Source organism: Cynocephalus volans, chromosome 11 (genome assembly GCF_027409185.1).
Source record: "Cynocephalus volans isolate mCynVol1 chromosome 11, mCynVol1.pri, whole genome shotgun sequence".
NCBI lineage: Eukaryota > Metazoa > Chordata > Mammalia > Dermoptera > Cynocephalidae > Cynocephalus > Cynocephalus volans.
Genome location: NC_084470.1, coordinates 32145880 through 32169149, shown reverse-complemented (window position 1 = coordinate 32169149; position 23270 = coordinate 32145880). Strand labels below are relative to the sequence as shown.

Below are 23270 nucleotides of genomic sequence, written 5' to 3'. Positions count from 1 at the left end.
AGTGGGTTCTTCTCCTGATAGTTTGCCCCTTAGACCTGCCTGTGATATGTGTAGCTCCTGGCAAGCCCATCCTTCCACTCTCCTAGACCAGGGGCAGGTGAGGTAGTGTCAAGGGCTTCCCAGGTAGGAAGCCTGGGTTTGCTATGTATGTGAGCAAGACTTAAGTGTTTGAGTACATGAAGTTTGGAGTCAGACTGCTAGGACTTGGATCCCAGCTTTTCCACTTAACTCCTCTGTGAATCAGTATCTTTAACTGTGAAATGGGCTATTAATAGGATCTGCCTCAAAGGGTTGACGAAAAGATTAAATTGCAGTAACAACACAGACAAAAAGCAAAGCACAGAGCTTAACCCACGGTAAGCACTCAGTAAACGTCAACTATTACTATTTTATGAAGTCACGTGTGCTAAGTCGGGAATGTGCTAAGGCTGTCACGAAGACGTGGACGTATGCAAAATTAGTTAGGCAATAACAGTGCAGGCTAAACCTCGGCAGGACAGGCGGGGCTAAGCAGCGCCAATGAATGTGGCCTGATCTCCGCACCCGTCTCACTTTGTTCTGACCATCCTGGCTGGAGAGTATGGGTCAGCACAGGGCTCTTCAATAACTGGACTGACATAAAACTCCTACTCATTGATTAAACAGTGCAACCTTATCCTTGGCCATACAAAAAGAGCAGGAGCTCTCCTGAATGGCTTGTTCAGATACATGAGAAGCAGAAAGCTGCCTATGTTTATAAGTATGAAACTTGAATGTATGCAAGCAGAAGATAAACTCAAGGCAGACTCCTCATGCAGGTTGCACCTACTATCTTTCCCACATGTTCTTTCTGAGCCCTTTGCTTTCCTGTGACAATCACTTTGAAATTGTTTTCTGTATTTGCATTTCTGAGATTCACCACTTAAATACAAAGGACACAGGAGAGAAATATAAATTATAAATCTTCTCTCAAGACTGAAAAGACGTATTAAAGAATCATCATAAAACCTTCAGCCAAAACATAAAGAACAAACACATGCTTCCTATGTGAGAACATGCAAGATCTCGGGTAAGGCCTCAGAGGAACCACACTAGAGAAAGCAACTGAGAGTAGTAATAAAAATCTGGCCCATAGTTCTCCGGTACACTTAGATGTAGGAGGCATTTCTTTGGTGGCCCTACAGACTTTATGGAAACTGCAAATTATACAAGCATCAGGATTAAATGATCTCTTGCCTCTTGCTACACACATACACATACATACACACACTCACACACCTAACAAATGTTTCCACAAATCTAGATGTGGAGGTTTCAAACATGGCTGCACATTTTTCGGTACCCCTCTTCTCCTCTTATCAAAAGGTGGGATCTAAGTCTCCTTCTCATGAATCTGGGTGGACTTATGGCTGCTCCAGCTAATACCTTATGGCAGAAGTTAGGCTATGTGACTCTCTAGTCTCTGTCACAAAAGGTCTTGCAGCTTTTTCCTGATTCACAGACCACTAGACTACCCAGAGACCTCTGTGCTGAGGAGGCCATGTATAGACACATTGATAGACTGTCCCAACTGTTCCTAGCCTTCCAAGATGCCAGACATGAGTGAAGCCATCCTAGACCCTCTGAACCAGTACATCTTCCATCTGAACATGAAACAACCAACTTCTGCAGAGTCCACATCATAGAAGAATTGTCCACCCAAGCCCAGCCTGAATTCCTGACCCACGAAATTGTAGGATGCAATACAGTAATTGCTATTTTAAGTTGTTAGGTTCTAAGGTAGTTTGTTGCACAGCAATAGATAACTGGAATACTAGATAAACTCGGATGTGCCTCCTTGACCCTTCCAACCTGTGAGTAAGAATATGGTCATATCCATTTTACAGAAAAAAGTTTCCAAGGTCTTTCTTTCACTAGATTTTCAAGAAAACAAGTTTCTTTTGGGCTCTTCACAAATATTTCTACAGTCCACAGGAAATGTCTCCATAATCTAGTCTTCTTGGCTTCCAATGATGTAAAAATCCAAGTTTTTTTTTGTCCATCCCAGGCAAGGCCAATGCCCACGGTGCTGATGACTTTGACCTATTCAACAGCCTGAGGAGATCTTTGTTGGAAATGCTGCACTTGCCGTCATACTGCTTTTCTATTGGCTTGGACTCTGGTTTGAATCCATGGGAGAACCACATGGGAAAACAATCTTGTTTTTTTCAGAATGATCTTTCCTTACTTCCCAGGTCTCCCTCAACCTTAGGATAAAATATCTTTCATTTTCTGTAATATCAAGCCTGGTTTCTTTAGCTCTTGTTGAAATAGATTCCTGGCTGGCTTTGCCTCATTGTTCTCTAGATATAGTAAAATGCTGAAGTGACAAAAGTGATCCCCATGCTGGGAACTGTATCCACAGAAGATACTTATTAGACACTACAATCCCATTAGAAAGAATTTTCTTGCTGTTCATCTGTTACATGGATGGGAACAACACCATTTGCTCTGAAATTTGGATCTTACATTAAACCATTCCATATGCAATGCTACAAGCTTATTTCTTAACAGTCAAATGGGGAAGTCACATATGCTGCACATTTAAAATGTTTATTTTGAGAATAATCTGACATCCTAAAACCCCAATGCTTTCTCTCTTTTCCTGTTCTAAATTCTAAAATACCTAGAGGGCATAACCAAATATTCTAAAAATCTTCTGCAGAATCATATTGAATAACTAGGTGTATAAGAAGTCACTAAGAATGTCTTATATATAAACTTAATGTTAGAAGAAAAGTAATGGAGGGGAAATACCTTTACACTGAAAACTATAAAATGTTGATGAAATAAATCAAAGAGAACACAAATAAATGGAAAAGTATTTCATGCTCATGGATTAGAAAAATGAATACTGTTAAAATGTCCAGACTACCTAAAGCAATCTATAGACTCAGTATAATCCCTATCAAAATCTCAGTGGCATTTTCTACAGAAACAGAAAAAAACAATTCTAAAATTTGCATGAAACCACAAAAGATCCTGAATAACCAAAACAATTCTGAGGAAAGAGAAAAAAAAAAAAAAAGCAAAGTTGGAGGCATCACACTTCCTAAGTTAAAATTATATTACAAAGCTAGTAATAAAAACAGCATGGTACTAGCATGAAAACAGACACATAGCATAGACCAATGGAACAGAATAGAGAGCCTAAAAATAATCGAAACATATATGGTCAACTAATTTTTGACAAGGGCACCAAAAGGGCACACAATGGGAAAAGAAATTGGTTCCTTATTTTACACCATACACAGCACTCAACTCAAAATGAATAAAAGACCTAGATAAAACCTGAAACCATAAAACTCCTTGAAAAAAATATAACCTTGACACTGGATTTCGCATTGATTTCTTAAATACCAGACCAAAAGCTCAGGTTACAAAATCAAACATAAATAAATGGAAACTGCTCCAAACTAAAAACCTGTGCACAGCAAAAGAAACAATCGACAAAATGAAAAGGCAACCTACATATTGGGAAAAATATTTTCAAAACAGATATCAGATAAGGGGCTAATATACAAGATTTATGAAAACTTATTCACATAACTTGATAGCAAGAAAACATATAACCTGATTTAAAAATGGGCGAAGAACTTGAACAGACATCTCTCCAAAGAAGGCATAAAAATGGCCAACAGGTATGTGAAAAGGTGCCCAACATCACTAACCATCCAGGAAATGCAAGTCAAAATCACTGTGAACTATCACCTCACACCTGTTAGCATAACTAATATCAAAAAGACAAGAAATAACAAGTTTTGGTGAGCACGTGGAGAAAAGGCAACGCTTGTATACTGTTGGTGAGAATGCGTACTTGTTCAGCCACTGTGAAAAACAACATGAAGGTTTGTTTCTAAACAACTTAAAAATAGTACTATCATATATACGACCCAGCAATCCTTTTTCTGGATATATACTCAAAGGAGTATATAATCACCAACTCATAAAGATATCTGCTCTCCCATCTGATTGCAACATTATTCACAATAGCCAAGATATGGAAATGACCCATGTATCCATCAATGGACAAATGAATAAAGAAAATGTAGTATATATACAAAATAGAATATTATTCAGCCTTAAAAAAGGAGATCCTGCCATTTGCAACAACATAAATGGACCTGGAGGACATTATGCTAAGTGAAACCAGACACAGAAAGAAAGATATTATATGATCTCACTTCTATGTGGGATCTGAAAAAAATAATAAAGTTCACATATAGAGAGATAGAAAATAAAACAGTGGTTGCCAGGGTTGGGGTTGGTGGCAGGAAATGGGGAAACATAGGTCAAAGATACAAAGTAGCAAATATATAGGATGAACAAGTCAAAAGATTTAATGTACAACATGAAGACTATAGTTAATAATAGCGTATTACAGTCAGGATTTTTGCTAATGAGTTGACTGTAGCTGCTGTTACCATGGGGGGCAGGGTACTGTGTGAGATGATGGATATGTTCATTTGTTCCACTATAGTAACCATTTTACTATATATGTATCTTATCATGTTGTACACCTTAAATACACACAATAAAACTTATTTGTAAAATGAAGCAATGTTTCTTACTATAATTATCTGCCATGAGCAGCGCATTGTGAAAGGGGATGGTCATGAGGAGTTTGCTTTCTTTTGTCTTTTATCATGAGCTGACCTCATAAGATCAAGTACGAATATGCCTGATTCAGTTTATGTGTACACTTGAGCAAACATAGTATATTGCCAAATAAACTCCTTGAATACTCTTGGTAGTACAAGAGATTATTTTATGTAGTACACATTAAGTTTTAATATGTATTAGTTAAAATGTGTATTCAAAGCAAAAATATGCGGCTAGCACATGATGGAAATGGGTAACACACCCCCAGAGGCTTCTTCATTTCTGTCTCTAGATCTCTCAACTTTTCTCCTCTTCTCTTCCTAACTCTCCCAATCTCTCCTCTTCCTCCATCCATCACAACCAAAAAGAAGCTTCTTCAGTTTCCTGGCACCAGCTCTCTCTCTGCGTCCCTGCCCCATGTTTTACTTATGGAAAAACAGTTCTTCAGCTTTGATTCTGCATCTGAATACACATCTAGCTTCAGAGTGAACAAAGGTTTCCACCTTTGGAGGCATCTTCCCTTAAAAATAAAACGATGTAAATGACAAATAAATTGTTTTTGTTGTTCCAAATCTATATTTTTTAAAAGTCCATATCACAGAAAGTTAAAAATCTAACTACATGAAAAAAGAAAGAATGAAAACCAACAGATTCAAAATTGTTTTTTCTGTGCATTTTACCATGTCATCAGATAATTAAAGAAATGTGAAAATTAAAAAAAAAATGTGAACTGCATTAGTGGGAAAAAATACATAAATAAGGGAGAATGGCTGGGGAAACTGCCTAGGAGGTGGTAAATAGACCTATGTTTAAATCATTTTTCTGCATCACGTTTTCCTTACATGTAAATGAGAGAATTCATATTTATTTAAAGGGTTATTGGGAAAATTAAATAAAATAACATTATGTGCTGCTTGGCATAATGTAATCAATTACCTTTATTACTACTTAAATTTCCTGGTATACTTTTTACTTTTTTAATTTTAAAAAGTTTAAAAACAATGTTTTCATAGTGTATTTATTTTTGGTTGCCTTCTATTTGAAGCTAGTAATCCTGGTTTTTCATCTAGGGTAGTGATTTAGTCTTCTTTTGGCTTGCAATTGATTTAAATAATAATAATAATAATTAATAATAATAATAATAATAAAAAGCTAATGAGCATAAAGAAAAACATCAAGTAGGCAATAGTTCAGGAGGTACATGAAAATGGCAAGCCTTGAAGGTGACCTGGGAATGAGTGAGTATGTGTGTTAAGAGAGTTATCCAAGACCCTATAGACCCACAATTCTCTTTTAATAACAAATACTCATATTTTCCTCTTTACTGTTTAGAAATAAAAATCATCATAATAAAACTTGCCTACCTATACACACTATTTTCAGAAAAGCAATATCTATATATAGATATAGATAGATATTTATTATTAACAGTAACATAACAGAAAATAAAAGTAAAGTCATCTTTAATAATATACATCTCAACAAGAAATGCTCACACAGGACCAACTGGAGCAGGAGATATAATAAATCAGTTAGATAGTTTGACCAATACATGGAAACACTTCAGAACCCATGTGGATGTGCTGCATCAGTGACAAGTAACGTGAGTCAGTGACAGGTTTTTCTAAAATGGTGATGTTCTGAACAAGATAAAGTTCAATCTTCTCTCACTTACACTATGGTTCTATTCTCAGAAATTCAATGGGAAACTAAAGCCTTCCAAAAAAACCACTTTGTGTGTTAAGTTCTGAGTTCAGGTAATTAGAAGTCAGTGTTTTACTTCTTGGAAACTCTGACAAGGCATTAGAAAGCCATACAAGACACTGGACAACTTCTTCAACTGCAAGACCGTCCCACACATCACAGCATATTTAGCATCTCTGACTCTTGCCCATTAAACGACAAAAGCATCCCCCTAATTATTGAGTCAAACACCCCCGGAGATTTGCAAAATTTCCCTGGAAAGTGGTACCACTCCATCTCCACAGAGAACGGTGGTTTAAGAGTAAGGATCTTGTAGTCCAACAGGAATGTTTATCCATCTATTTTTTTTTTTTTTTATTTACTAGTTTATAATATTGGGCAAGTGACTTAATTCCTAATCTATTTAATGTGAGTGTAAGCAGGTATGTTATGTTGAATTTTGTCTCCCTAAAAAGACATGTTGGAGTCATTCTTAGTATCTCAGAATGTGACCTTATTTGGAAACAGGGTCTTCACAGAGGTCAAGTTAAAAGAAGGTCATCTGTGTAGGGCCTAATCCAGTATGGCTGGTGTGCTTATGAAAAGGGGAAATCTAGGCACAGACATGCACACAGAGAGAACACTACGTGAAGACGAAGGCCAAAATTGGGGTGATGCTTCTACAAGCTGAGGAATGCTAAAGATTGCCAGCAAACTTTGATGAGCAAGCAAGCAAGCAAGATGAAAGGCATGGAACAGATTCTTCCTCACAGCCTCAGAAGGCACCAACCCAACCAACACCTGGATCTTGGACTTCTAGCCTCCAGAACTGTGAGACAATAAATTTCTGTTATTTAAGCCACTCAGTTGGTGGTACTCAGTAATGGAAACCCTAGCAAACTATTATACCAGGATAATATTTTTGCAAATCAACTATATCATTTTAATTTCCTTTTTACATTTTTGTTCTTTAGTAGCCTTTCTTTCTATTCCTGGAGTTCACGATCTTCTTTCCAGGGAAGAAAAGTGATGGTCTTGAACCTACTTAATAAGAAAATGGGTGCGAAAGATCAGCTGTCTGTATCGAGGATATGTGAAGTTAAACATATAAAGATTGGGGCTGGTAGATCCAATCATGATGGTCTTCCATGATATAGAGAAGACACAATACATTGAAATTGAGCCAACAAGCTAGAGTGAAGAAGAAAACAAATATGATGGGGCATCCTAGCTAGTCCATCCTTCGCTTGAAGGGTTGTGAGAGAGAACAGGAGAAGCCAGAGATAACCACCCCACTACAGATCTTCATAGCTCTCAAGCATGGAGAAGCTGTGTTGGATACTTTTTTGGAAACACAGAAGGCAGATGGGAGCTTTTCCCTTCTCCATTTGAAACTCTTGAGAGAAACTGCTTGTCAGCATAACTCTGCACCAAGATGGTCGTGGCATGCTACTTTTGAGAAAATGTGGTAGTGTAAAGAGGTGCTTGAGTTTATTTACTCAGAACCTCCCTTTGCTTCTATGTGTGAGGGACGGGTGTGCCCATCCACTGCTCTCCCAAGGGAAGCGATGAAGAGGGCAGAGAATAAATAGTGAGCGCCTTGATCGGTTGCATCTTGAAGGAGGAGGCAAAAATGAAGAGGGATCTATAGTGACTACAAGAGATGAGAGGAAGTGAAGTTATTTAGGCAGCACCACCAGCCACAAAACTCAGCTGTAAATGCCTAAGGAGAACATCAGACAGAAGGGCAGGTGTAAATCGGTGGACAAACAAGCAGTTGGGGGGTACCCCATCTATACTATGCCATGAGTTCAGATAAGCCCTTTATGCCAAATCACACAAATGTCAATTTAGGGAGAAAAAAGGAGGAGACTCTCAGAGATTAAGCTTATATACCCAAAGCAATTGTACATTGTCTTAAGAGATTGTTTAAAATACTACATGAAAGACAGCAATGGTAGCAGTGTATTGTTTTTTGAAAAATCCCCAATCCTTTCACAAAAATTAAAGTAACTAAAATAGCAAAATCGGAAATTCACACAAGACAATATATTTCCATAAAGGTCAGAATACAGGACGATGGGACAAAATCAAGTGAGAAGCTGGACCCTTGCATGAACAGCAGCTGTGTAGGAAAAAAAAAAAAAAAAAAAAATAGGATAGGACAAAGTGATTTCTCATAGCCCCAGGAGCTTGAGACCTTATAAATCCTCACCAGTCACCCATCCCTGAAGAAATCCTCTTAGAGTGAGAGATTCCACAGACAGATCTGAAAGCAAACTGAAAGGGAGCTTCACAGTCTCCAATTTGAAGGTGAGTGCAATGAGGCTACAGAAAGGTAGAATGGTGATGAAGCTACCTGCACCTTCAGTGCTCTCGGAAAATCCAGAAGTTCTGACTTGGATGGTGCGATATTATGATATTTATCTACTGGTTTTCCTCCATGGTTCCTGGCTCATTCTACTCTCTGACCTTCTCCTGTCCTCCTTTCTCCTGCTCCTTTTTCTCTCTGAGGCAGGAAATTCTTTGACATATCTTAGCTGATTGCAGGTCACAAGACCCTCATTTCAAGAGAGGCCCCACCCCATACCTGGGAGGAAGGAATGCTGCACAGAGAGGACAAGAAGAACCTGAACAAACAGTCCTTGCTGGGTTTCCCAACCCAGTCTGATAATGTTAGATCAGACCCTTTTTGTCCAATTACATTTCTACCCGGTTGTCTGTGCTTCACTCATGCCTACGTCATAAAGCTTCCATGAGAATCCAAGAGCACAGGGTTCAGGGAGCCTCCGAATAGCTGAACATGTGGAGGTTCCTGGAGGGTGGCATGCCCAGAAAAGGTATGGAAGCTCCACACCCCTTCTCCATACCTTGCCCTAAGAATCTCATCATCTGTATCCTTTGTAATATCCTTTACAATAAACCGGTAAACATAAGTACGTGTTCCCTTGAGTTCTGTGAGTCACTCAGCAAATCAGTAGAATCCAAGGAAGGGGTCATGAAAACCCTGATTTATAGCTGGTTGGTCAGAAATTCCAGAGGCCTGGGATCTGCAGTGGAGGGCAGTCTCAGGGACTGAGCCATCACCCAGTGGGATCTGGCACTATGTCGGAATTAAAGTGAGTTAGAGGATGCCCGACTGGTATCTGCTGGAAAACTACTTGCTTGCTACTGGGGAATTTGATCACAGAATTCAGAAGTCTGTGTTCTGTGCTGATAATTATGCTGTGAGATTAGAGAAAAAACAGAATTATGTTTTGTTTTGCCTACACAGAAGGACAGAACTCTCTGCTGAGGAGAAACTTCAGGAACAAAGAACCCACTTGATCAGAGCAGGATGATCAGAGTAAAGAAAGGAAAATCTCAAATACTAGCATGGAGAGGTCTCCTGCCTAGGAGAGGAGACCTATTTCAGAAAGCAGCAAAGGCGTAGCTATACAGAGAAGTCATTTTAAAATCTGCTTTTTTAGAAATGGCAGAAGGAGCCTTAGAACCATAAATTTAAGAAAGCTTTTCAAGCACACCTCTATTACCTATATTTTCTTAAAAGTAAAACACAAACAAAAAACAATAAAAAACCCACGCATATAAAAGAGTGGAAGAGAAGATAAAGAGAAAAAAAATCAAATAGCATACCTATAGAAGGTAAAGACACACCAAGAATATTTCGTAAAGCACACAAAAGCCAAATATTTTTAAATGAGTGAAAAGTAGTTGAGAAAAGCATATAAACTCTGAAAGAACAGCATACATTGATTTAGAAAGGCTCATAAATAATGCAACTAGGTGTTATGGGCTGAATTGTGTCCCCCCCAAATTCATATGTTGAAGCTGAAACCCTCATTACCTCAGAATGTGACAGTAAAAGGAGACAGGGTCTTTAAAAGTTAATTAATTTAAAAGGGTCATATGGGTGGGCTTTAATTGAATAGGACTGATGTCCTTGAAAAAAGAGGTGTTTTGCAGGATATATATTGTTCTGCAAGATGCAGAACAGTGTGTAAAGTATGCTCTGTGTTATAGCAGGAGGGAAGCACCAATACATATATTGTTTACATTAAAATAATAATGAGGGCCGACCCGTGGCTCACTCGGGAGAGTGTGGCGCTGGGAGCGCAGCGGCGCTTCCGCCGCGCAGGTTCGGATCCTACATAGGGATGGCCGGTGCGCTCACTGGCTGAGCGTGGTGTGGGCGACCCCAAGCCAAGGGTTGTGATCCCCTTACTGGTCACATAAAGGACAAAAAAAAAAAAAAAAAAAAAAAACCCAATAATGAGAATTTAAAGACAAAATTAATAAAGTGGTTACCCTTGGTTAGAATAGCCATTCATTTGTCAGCCAGGATGACCTAGTTAATCCTTTTGCATATTACCAAAAGTGGATAAGACTGCCTTTTGAAAAGTCATACTAGTAGTACTCATTTCTGATATATATAGGTAGATCCTGGACTACTTAGAGGGAGAACAAGAAATAAGAAATATTAGCTCCTGAATATGAAAATGTAAAATATTACTATCTCCATTTTAAACTGAGAAAGTTTGCATATTATGTTTATCTGTGAAATTATTTGTCTTCCTAACAACTGCTTAATTAAAAAAAAAAGAACCTTATTCTTTCTCTCTTTTGGTTTCCTCACCTGTAATATGACAAAATAAAAGAGTAATTCTTCCTTAGAATTATTCTAGGGTTACATGGACGATGGAGTTTGGATGTGTTGTCCCCTCCAAAACTCATGTGGAAATTTGATCTCCAATGTGGCAGTGGTGGAAACTGATTGAGTCATGGGGGTGGATTCCTCATGAATGGAATTAATGCTCTCCCTGGGGGAGGGGAGATTAATGAGTGAGTTCTCGCTCTATTAGTTCCTGCGAGAGCTCATTGCTTAAAAAGACGCTGGCACCTTCTCTCTCTCTCTCTCTTGCTTTCTCTCTCTTGCTTCCTGTCACCGTGTGATCCTCTTGTACCTGCCGGCTGCCTGCCACTTCTACCATGAGTTTCTAGAAGCAGCCCAAGGCCCATGCCAGATGCAGCTGTCCCAGAATCATAAGCCAAATAAACCTCTTTCCTTTATAAATTACCCAGTCTCAGGTATTTCTGTTAGAGCAACACAAAACAGACTAAAACAGAATATTGGTACCAAGAGTGGGGTGTTGCTGAACAGATACCCGAAAATGTGGATGCAGCTTTGGAACTGGGTAATGTGCAATGGTTGAAGGAGTTTGGAGGACTTAGAAGAAAAGAAAAGGATGAGGGAAAGTTTGGAATGCCTTAGAGACTTATGTGGTGGGGAGCAGAATGCTGATAGAAATGTGGGCAGTAAAGACCATGAGGATGATGAGGTCTCAGATAGGAATGAGGAACTTATTGGGACTTGGACAAAAGATCACCCTTGCTACACCATAGCAAGGAACCCGGCTGCATTGTGTCCATGCCCTTGGACTTTGTGGAAGTTGGAACTTAAGAGTTGTGAACCAGAGCATTTGGCCAAAGAAATTTCTAAGCAGCAAAGCAGTAAGGAAGCTGCATGGTTGCTTTTAAGAGCCTACTCTGAGTTATGGTGGAAAAATCATGATGTAAAGCCAGAATTTAAAAGGGAATCAGTGTGTAAAGATTTGGAAACTTCACAGCCTGGCCATGCAGTAAAGAAGCAGAGAGCCAGAGAATAATGCAAGGGTGAAGCAGATAAACTGGTTGCTAAAGACATTATATTGGAGGTGAGGCAGCCAAATGCTAATAGTGGAGAAAATGAGAGGAAAGTCTCGCAGGCATTTCAGAAGTCTGGAAGGGTGCCCTACCCATCACAGACCTGAGGCCTAGAAGGACTGAGTTATCCTGGAGGACAGACCTGGGGTGCAACTGCCCTCAGGATCCTGCTCCCTGCATCCCAGCTGCTCCAGCTGGAGTGGCCCCAAGTGTGGTTCATGCAGCAGCCCTGGAGAGTAGAGGCCCGAAACCTCGGTGGCGTCCACATTGTGTTAAGTCTGCAGACTGGCAGGATGTGAGAGCAGTGGAGGCATGGCAGCTTCCACCCAGATTCCAGAGGATGCATGGAAAAGCCTGGAAGCCCAGGCAGAGACCTGCCGCAGGGGCAGAGCTGCCACAGAGGTCATCTACTAGAGCAATGCCAAGCAGAAAAGTGGAGTCGGAGCCCATACAGAGAGCCCCCATCAGGGAAATGTCTAGTAGAGCCAATGCAGCAGGGCTGCCACCAGGACCCCAGAACTACAGGGCCACTGGTAACGTGCAATGCTGGCCTGGAAAAGCTGTAGGCACCAGTGTGTCCTGCTGGGCTGTGCCTGGCAGAGCTGTGAGAACAAGGCTTCCTGATGCTTTGGGGGCCCAGATGCCCAATTGTGCCCAGGATGCAGGACTTGGAGTCAAAGAACATTATTTTGGAGCTTTAAGACATAATGTCTGCCCTGTTGAGTTTCAGACTTGTTTGGGACCTGTTTTTCCTTTCTTCTGGCCTATTCCTCCCTTTTGGAATGGGAACGTATATCCAATGCCTGTTCCACCATTGTACCTTGGCAGTAGATAAATTTGGTTTTGACTTTTACAGGTTCAAAGCTGGAAGGACTTTTGCTTTTGGTCTCAGATGAGACTGTGGGCTTAGGACTTTTAAGTTGGTGCTGGAACAAGCTAAGACTTTTGGGACTTTTGGGATAGAATGATTGTATTTTGTATGTGAGAGTGACATGAGTTTTTGGGGGCCAGGGGCGGAATGATGGAGTTTGGACTTGTTGTCCCCTCCAAAACTCATGTGGAAATTTGATCTCCAATGTGGCAGTGTTGGAAACTGATTGAGTCATGGGGGCGGATCCCTCATGAATGGATTAATGCTCCCTCTGGAGGAGGAGGGATTAATGAGTGAGTTCTTGCTCTATTAGTTCCCGCAAGAGCTCGTTGCTTAAAAAGACCCTGGCACCTTCTCTCTCTCTCTTTCTTCCTATCTCTTGCTTCCTGTCGCCATGTGATCTGCTGGTACCCACCAGCTGCCTACCACTTTCTACCATGAGTAGAAGCAGCCTAAGGCCCGTGCCAGATGCAGCTGTCCCAGAATTGTAAGCCAAATAAACCTCTTTCCTTTATAAATTACCCAGTCTCAGGTATTTCTGTTATAGTAAGACAAAATGGACTAAAACACATGGGCTAATACAAATAAAAGTGGAACAGTTCCTAGCACACAGTGTTACATAAATGTCAGCTATTATTATACTTCTAATTTTCACTATTGACTTTTTAAATGGCTGTCCTCTCTCCGATAACTGTTCTTTACTTTACGAAGCGTGTGTGTGTGTGTGTGTGTGTGTGTGTTTACATGCATGTTTCTATGTCTATTTTCTATCTGTTGCCCAGGGTAAAACAGAATATCACAGCAAGAAGGGAGCATAGATTCACATCGTATTGGAGCAGAGATAAGAAAAGAGATCAGACAGACATGTGCTGTTGTGCCAAATCCCTGTATAGATTTTTTGCGGGGATGCATTACTCTGCATTTTGGGATGAGACCTACTGGAGAAAGCTGTGTTCCACACTTTTCCCATGTCAGGAGAGACCGATCCTCTAGGGAGGACAACTCTAGTGGATAGAGAGTAAAGTTTTCCTAAAGAGGATGGGGCATTCAGTCAGTGAAGTGGGAATTAAGGGGCTATCACTCAGGTGGAGTAGAGAGGGGGAGGAGGGCAGACTGCAAGACTTAAAGCAAGGCTGGAACTGGGGATCTGCCAGGTGGGTAATGCCAGTGAAGTGTTTCCTGCTTTTATTTTCCTTTGGGCTCAGTTGACAGGCACATTTGCCATCCAGATCTGAGTCTGTCTTCCTTGTTGATAAGTCCCATTGGATATCCTAAACCTTTAGTGTACCCTGCTCCACATCACCAGACTTGGGTAAGTTTACTAGAATCACAGTCCTGGGCAGGAAGAGAAGGGGCCGCCTTTCCCCATCACTTTTTCCATGAGGTCAGGAGAGCAACAGCAACATTACGGAACCAGTTGGCAAAGCGCTAAGTCAAAGAATGTCAACATGTATCTAGGGAGGTGGAGAGACAGCATCCACTTTCTAAAGCATTTGAGTATTTTTAAAAAAAGACCCTTGAAGGAGGGAAAAAGGACGTTTATGGTTATAAGCATATTTTTAAAAATCAGAAGTCCAGACATCCTATAAAGTATCCATAGATCCTTCTTATTACCAATTTCGATTCCCTTCAGCAAGCATTTACTAAGAAACTACCCTCTGATGAGCACTGCTCGAGACTCAAGACTCCAGGCACCGGGGAAGTGGAAGTAACTAATGCACAGCCTGTGCCTTCAAAGGCTTACAACTGCATGTAGAGAAAGATACTTATACAAATAGCTATAATACAGCATGATTAGCACAGGGTAGATGGCAATTTTCAATCACTTGTAACTGGATCAAGTAGTTTGCTCAGAATTTCAGATAATTCCCCATGGTGACTGGCTTTGAGTAGATTAGTGTCTTTAATGATTTCCAACCATGTGCACCCAAGGCTGTAGGCATCTTATAAAACCTGGGCTCAGGACATTCTTTCTGGTGTTGACTCTCGCCCTATGCTCCATACTTTCTATCTGCCTCAAAAGTCTCCACCCTTTGGCCTGAACCTTTCTCAGTAGTGCCACATTTGGATATTTGAAGAGGCTGAAAAAAGAAGACAGTCAAATAGATTTGGAGTGACCTACACAAAGCACATCTCTTAAGAAGGATGAGTCTGCAGTCAGCAGATATTTCTGACAAAGGATTTCCTTTCCCTTTCTGTCCCACAGGAGGGCAGTTTTATCACTCTCTGCCAGTATGCACTCTGAGTGGCACCCTCCGTTTTCTATCTCAGGCCCTCTCTTCAATGACTACGGTATAATTACATAGAGTTGGAATCCTTTTGTTTTATCATATTTGCTATGTAGGACTTATCTATTGACACGGAAAAGGACACCACGGTATGAACTGTGTTCCCAGTGCCAAAGAACTCGGGTATCTTGTCCCAAAGGAGTGTTCTCCAACACTTTATGTCTACTGTGTATCCAAAATCCACATGATCAGGGACTGTCCTCCAAGGATGAATAACTTACAAAAAAGAGGATAAAGTTTCCACGTGCAGGTATCTTTTTCTCTTCCTGACATTGACCTCAATACCCCCAAAGTATGAGAATAAGATCCAGAGGTGAGGTATGCTGCTAATCACCTATGAGGCAGAGTACAGCCTCCCACAACAAAGAATTATTGGCCCAAAATGTCAATAGTGACAAGGTTGACAAACCATGAGCTAAGAGTACAATTTAAATGTTGTTACAGAAAGACCTAAAAATAATAGTGACTGAAGTGGGATAGAAATGCATTTGTTTTTGTCTGGGGTGGGAAGGTGGGTCTATGTTAACAGTACCCAGGTTCTTTCTGTCTTGTTACTCTGCATTCCTATAAGGTGTTGTGCTTGCCAAATGGCTGAAGCTGGCTTTCCAGCCTTTCCTTAACTTTCTGACCCATGTGTATTAGTTTTCTAGGACTGCCATAACAAAATACCACAGACTGGGTGGCTTAAACAACAGAAATTTATCTTCTCACAGTTCTGGAGGCATAAGTTAAAGATCAAGATGCTGGCATGTTTGACTTCCCTTGAGGCTGCTCTCTTTGGCTTGCAGACGGGTGCCTTCTTGCTCTGTCCTCACATGGCTTTTGCTCCGTGTGTGAACATCCCTGGTACCTCTTCCTCTTCTTCTAAAGACACTAGTCATATTGGATTGGGTGCCCACTTTTATGCCTCATTTAATCTTGATTACCTCCTAAAAGACCTAATCTTCAAATACAGTCACATTGGGGGTTATGGCTCCAATATATGAATTTTGGCAGTATACACTTCTGTCCATAACACCATGGGGAAGGGGAAGGAGAGAAATTAAAGGGCAAACAATTTCACTTTTAGGGATTTTACCTAGAAGTTGCATAAATCATTTCTTCTCACACATTACTGACCTCAAAATGTAGTCGTATTCCCAACTAACAACAAAGAAGCCTGGGAAATATATTCTCTAGCTTGGTAGCCATTCACCCAGCTAAAACTCAGAGGGCTTTGTTACCACAAGGAAAAAGGAAAGCTGTTAAAGAAAGAGGGAGAATTTTGAATACTGGGACAATGACGATTGTTCTGTTATTATTTAGCATTTCTCCCATTTACTGCTTCTTGGATTCACTTCAACTAGCAGGGCCCATGGACTAGTGATACCTATTTTCTACATAAGACCTGAGCCCTGCAGACACCATATGCATCACTAGATTCTCTTTTATTTAGAAGAGTCACAAAACTACACAAGAAAATACTTCGGATTTCTCCAGTGGAGTTTTGCGTCCAGGGAAATTTACTCCACCCTGAGACACCATGTGTCTCTTGTTTTGTCTTTAGAATTTAAGAGAGTAGTGAGAAAGGCTCTGCGGCCAGGGAACTGGAAGAGAAAGTGCATACGTTGATGTCCTTTAAATTAACTTCCTTTTTTGCCAGCGAACACTTGGATCTCTGTTCTTAATGACTGAGATTGAAATGTGGTTCTTAAAGCCATAAAATTTGGAAAATATCCCTGGATAAAAGATCATCTGTTAATATATTAACAACTGTTATGTATAATATATATTTGAAGAATGATTATAATGTAATAGTAATACACTTTATTTTAATGTGTATTAATCCAGTTGATATATAAACATTGAATAGTTAAAATTTTAATGTTAAATTTCTAGGCAGTTTATGCTGCTAACAGCTAAAACAAGGCCATCATCCAAGTCATTTGTGGAACTTCAAGAACATACTGTATTTTTGTGAAATACCATGAACCCTTCATGGGAGTTATGGAGCGATTCCTGAGTTGCAAGAAGGCGACCTCTCACAACTTTCCTGTTAACATCAAAGAATGCCGACTCACCGTTCTTCTTGTAAAACATAATTTCTCCTTTGAATTCTGTCTTTTCCTCCAGTGACTTCTCTATTTGAAGCATCAGTTGCTCGTTGGTTTCAGCCCCAAATAAGAACTTGCAGCTGCAACTCTTCTGCATGACTTCGGTTCGGGCAAATCCAGCCAGCTCACAGAAGCCATCGGAACAGTAGACTATGGGGAAGCCCTTAGCCACCTGGGCATTGGCGAGGATGAAGTTGCTATCTGTAGAAAAGCAAGGAGAAGATACTCAGCAACTAAACAAGTGTCAGAAACTCTTTTTTAATCACAATTTCAGTAACAAAGTATAAGCACATGCTAACTGCCTGAAATGCATGTGCTGATGTGCCACGGTGGAAAAGAGATCCTTCAAAACATAAAACGGCACTGACAAGCAGAAGTATGTATTAAGCTCTGATTTCATGTTGCACTTTGAAACATTGGCCTACTTTGAGGCACTGACCATCTAGTTGACAGTAAGAGATGATGCTTTTCATCATGGCTTCTGGTTTATATCCTGAATCTACCATGCAATGTGTAGGGAAAATTGAACAGGTACTCAAGCACTCTAAACCTCAGATTCCTTAGATGCAATTTGCCCAAAGCAGATCCTCAGACAGGGACTTGAGTGTAAGTTGTTTATTTGGGAGGTGATTCCAGGAAGTAAGCAAGTAAGGAATTGAGATAGGGAAGGGAGGAAAAGTAACAAGGTATGAGTAAAAAAGGAGTTTACTGCTACAGGCAACTGAGGCTCAATCAGGGATCCTACAAGTGACTGTAAGGAACACAACTCAAGATTTTCCAAATAAAGGGAGAGAAAGCAGTAGTATTTATCCACCAGTATTCACATTTCATTGGTTAAAGGTCATCACTCTTGGAATGTCCATATATTGGCACGTCTGACCTACCCACTCGGGCTAAGCATGCTGTCCAGAGATCACTCAGGCAGCAAGATGACAGAAGCATTGGTGTATAAGGAAACAGTCTGCACATGATCTCAAGGTGAGTCAGGTGATTTTGGCAGGGCCCTGACAAATCAGCCACAAGGATAATGTTACTTACTTTATAGGCATGTTGAAACGATTAATGAGGTTGTGTATATAATGTGCTTAGCAAGGTGTCTTGTTCAAACAAATAGCCAATAAAAAATTTTAAGAGCATTATTCACATCTTTATCGTTATTATATTAACGATCAAGAATTAGAGGGCAATCAAAAATAGTAGACTGTTATTAAGGGCTTTGAGATAACCCCAGAAGGAGAAACTGAGAGTTGATATTCAGAGAAGTTTTCTGCAGGATGAATTTCTTCAGATGTACTTTGACAGATGGATATGATGTTTGTTGGGAAAAAAAAGATGCATATTGGAGATGGGGTTTAAGATAAGGCATTTATAACACCTGCTGAGGGGTTACTTTTAGATTCAGTATGAATTAGAAGCTATTATAAAATCATTCACTCATTCGCTCATGAAACAAATATTGAACACTGTCTATATACCAACAGTATTATAGAGGCTGGGATTTTAAAGGCAGTAAAAATAAAAATAGAAAGAATTCCAAGATAAGTTGTTAAAACAAGCAAGATTCAACATAATACATTATTATAGGAACTATTTGTCTGAAAAATATATAAATATTTATAAACATGGATACATATACCGAATATGAAATGTTTATGGACTCCTAATAATAAATGGAATGTGATGACCGTGGTTGTCTCTAGAGAGAAAAGCTGTGAACAGAGGTGGGAGGAACACCTATTTTAACCATATACCACACTGTGCCCTCTGAATTTTGTTCCATATGCTTTATATATTGACTATTCAAAAAATAGTATGTAGAAAAGAGCTCCACAGCAGACAGCCTATCTTGCATGTCATGAGAAAGGAGGAACTCCAGCCACTTCTTGATGGCCAGCAGGACTCGTACTGAAAATCTATTTCATGGGTTTCCCCATCTCTGTTTAAACTTTGGTTGTTTGTTTTCAAACATAGTCCACCGTCAGCTAGCAGAACCAAATCAGCTTTGCTCCTATCAGCCCCTAAGCCCAGACTACCAATTGTAGTGCTAACATCTGCATTCCACCTCAGCCAAGCTGGCTCTTCCATCCTCCCAGTCACTCTCTCCCTCTGAAAGCCAGAGCTAAAGGCCCACACTGGCAAAACTTCCATAACATGTTGCTTTGAAGCTGTGGCAGTGAATTAGATTACACCAGACCAATAGTTAATTCTCTCACATTTTGTAGAATCATTTATTGACTGGATATTATATGCTGGACTTTGTCCCAGGTGTGGATGACAAAAAGTTCATTTGATGTGGTCCTTGTCCTTAAAGATCACAGTTCTGAACCTGTGGGAGTTTCCAGCTAGGCCCAGAGAGGGGCACCCTCTTATTGGGGCTTTGGTTCGGTCTCACCAACTAGGCACAATTTTGGGTCACTCTCTAACCATCGTGTGTGTCTCTCCCTTCCTCCATTTAAGAATTTTGGTTGAAATTCTCAAACTTGGGTGTGCCTGGAGGGTATGTTAATACACAGATTCCTGGGCCCTCACTCCCAGAATTTCTGATTCAGTTGTTTTGGAGCAGGGCAGAGAGTATGCATTTCTAATGAATTTCTAGGTGCTGATATTGCTACTACTTCGAGGTCTGTACTTTGAGAACCACTGGCTTAGAAAGACGACAAACTTTCAAAAATAAATTCACAACCTGTACTTTGTATGAATATATGTAATGAGAAAAATAAATAAATAAATTTTGGCTGAGAGATTGCTTAGAAAATGTAAATGAATAGCATTACAGCAGAGTACTCAAACATCCTGAAAGAGCTTTTTTTTTTTTTGTCTTTTTCGTGACCGGTACTCAGCCAGTGAGCGCACCGGCACTAGCCATTCCTATATAGGATCCGAACCTGCGACGGGAGTGTCGCTGCGCTCCCAGCGCCGCACTCTCCCAAGTGCGCCACGGGGTCGGCCCCTGAAAGAGCTTTTAACATGCTTTCAGAAGCCATTTTTCAGTCATCTGCTGGTGTTTATCGACTTTCTAACTATATGATACTGCCAGGCGACATGGTTTTACCATGTAGCAGATCCTAGGGTGATGTGACAGGGTGTGTTTGAAGAAGAATAAGGCATGGTCTCTAGCTCTAAGATGTTATAATTTAATTAAAGAAATGCATGAACATAAACAACACTAAAACACAAGATATAAGTCCAAAATTAGTGGTACATGGATAATAAGGACTCCGAGAGTTGAGAGATTAAACATCTAGACTTCGAAACTGGTTAACTTGGAATAAGACCAAAAATGGTGGAAATGATTTATCAAAAGTCTTGCAATGTTTTCAGCAGATACCTGAATGTAGTAAACTCCGGATGAGTGGGGAAACAGGAACTGAAAACAGAGAAAAAACACTGCATTTTGTTCTACAATCCAGATTTCCCATTACTACTTATATAGCTGCAATAGCTTTCTTTTGTTAGTATTTGTCTAGTATACATTTTCCCATCTTTCTATCTTGCACATGACATATATATAAATAATATATAAAATTTTTTTAAAGTACAATATAAAAATACATCCTTCAATCTAAGATTAATATATTTACTTTTATTATTATTACTACATTACATTTTTCTTACCAACCTAATTTGTGCTTTCTCTTCACTGTGTTTGGTTACTTTCGCCTTTTCTATTTTTAAAAATTAGAAAATATACCTAAAAAAAAGATTGTATAGTAATATTTTAAAACAACAATAAACACCTGTAGATCATCCAGCAAAAGCCCTGTATGCTCCATGCAGATTGTATTTCCTTCCTTTCCCAAAGAAGAACCCCTAAATTGAATTTTCACAATCACTCCAACTTATATAGTGTTTAACCCCTTACTCATGTATTCTCATACAACAGATTGCCTATTTTTTTTCTGATATTTAAAGCATATATAATGGCATTTCATCCTGCATACTTCTGCAATTTGCTTCTTTTGTTAATTTCCTTAGCATCTTTTTAATTGTTTATGGACAAAAGAAAAGACGAGTACTTCAGAATTAAAATAAGCTTCTGAAAAAAGTGCTGAAGGATTCACCAAGTTGCCTGATCCATGTGTTTCAATTAAGGATTACACTGGGTTTGAGATACTTAATTCTTCCTGTAAATATACTGCAAAAACAAAGCAAAAATAAATAAATAAATGAAGGCATGTATTTGGTCTTTTCTGTTTATATTTAGCACTTGTCCTGGATATGTAATTGCATTTCAATTCCAAAGAGAATTTAGTGGCAGTCTGCTGTGCCTAAAGCTTAGTGTACTAGCTATGTTAAAGTTCCTTCTGTTTGAGAAAGAGTAGCTTCTCTTGCCTAGCTATCTACTTTGAATGTGTTTTTCTGAATACCAGTCCTAGAATCCCTAAAGAAGAAACATGACATTTACTTTAGAATTATGTAAAACAAAGCCACTGCCATAATGATTACGAACTCATCATAGGATATCACTTTCCATATATATGCGAAGGGTATCTAACCTTTTAAGAAATCAATTATGCATATGTGATATGCATCTAAATGCCACACAGCTTTTCTCTGCTTGTTTCTAGGTCATCTTTTTGTGTATATTCAGTTTGAAAGTGACAGTAAACAGTAAAATCTAAATTATTTTACATATGAAGCAGTTGACTATTTCTCTAAATGCTTCCTTACCAAAAAGCTTTTGTATATCATCAGAGGGAATCTCAAGATTGGTGGAGACTCAGGTTATGTGATCTGACCTCCTAATATTGAGCGTTATGTTCCCATGGAAACAAAGATGTACTATTCCTTGTTGATTTCCCAAGCACAAAGGGAACAGGGGTAGGAATAGAAAGGTATAGAAGATGGAAACAAACAAACAAAACAAACTGATAACAAGCAACAAGATTGAAGCAGTAATCTGTAGTCTCCCAACAAAGAAAAGTCCAGGACTGATGGCTTTACTGCTGAATTCTACCAAACCTTTAAAGATGAATCAATACCAACTCTCTTCAAACTATTCAAAAATATTGAAACAGGAGCTACTCTTCCAAACTCATTCTATGAGGATAGCATCACCCTGATACCAAAACTAGACAAAGGTACAACAAAAAAAAGAAAACTACAGGCCAATGTCTCTGGTAAATGTAGACACAAAAATCTTCAACAAAATAATAGCAATCAGAATACAGCAACACATCAACAAAATTTATACACTATGATAGAGTGGGATTCATCCCAGGGATACAAGGATTGTTCAACATATGCAAGTCAATAAATGTGATGAACCATCAACAAAATCAAGGACAAAAAACCATATGATTATCTTAATAGATGCAGAAAAAGCATTCAACAAATTTCCACATACCTTCATGATAAAGGCTCTCAGCAAATTAGGTATAGAAGCAAAGTATCTCAACACAGTAAAAGACATACAACAAACCCACCACCAATATCATCCTGAATGGGGAAAAGTTTCCAGCTTTTCCCTTAAGAGCAGGAACAAGACAGGATGCCCACTATCACCATTCCCATTTAACATATCATAGTGTTAGAAGTACTAGCCAGAGCAATCAAGTAAGAGAAAGAAATAAAAGGCATCCAGATTGGAAAAACAAAGTCAAACTGTCCCTGTTAGCGGATGACATGATCTTATTTGTAGAAAAACCTAAAGACACTACTGAAAAACTCTTAGAGCTTATTGACAATTTCAGTAATGTTTCAGGGTACAAAATCAACACCCCAAAATCAGTAGCATTTTTATTCTCCCATAATGAACTCACAGAAAAATAAATCAAGAAAGTAAGCCCATTTACAAGAGTACCAAAAAAGTAAAATACTTAAGAATCAATTTAACCAAGGAGGTGAAAGATCTTTACAGAGAAAACTACAAATCACTACTGGAAGAAATTAAAGATGACACAAAAAGGTGGAAAGATATTCCATGCTCTTGGACTGGAAGAATCAAAATTGTGAAAATGTCCATACTACCCAAAGCAATCTACAGATTCAGTGCAATCCCCATCAAAATAC

At 39.3% G+C, this 23270-nt stretch overlaps 1 protein-coding gene across 1 annotated transcript in view; it reads right to left on the bottom strand.

Moving 5' to 3' along the window:
- Nucleotides 1-23270, bottom strand: part of KCNH8 (potassium voltage-gated channel subfamily H member 8) — a 375230-nt gene that overhangs the window by 246347 nt on the left and 105613 nt on the right. The window contains exon 2 of the mRNA XM_063115036.1: nt 17226-17459. Within this exon, the coding sequence (XP_062971106.1) occupies nt 17226-17459 (234 nt within the window). The remainder of the gene's footprint in view (nt 1-17225; nt 17460-23270) is intronic.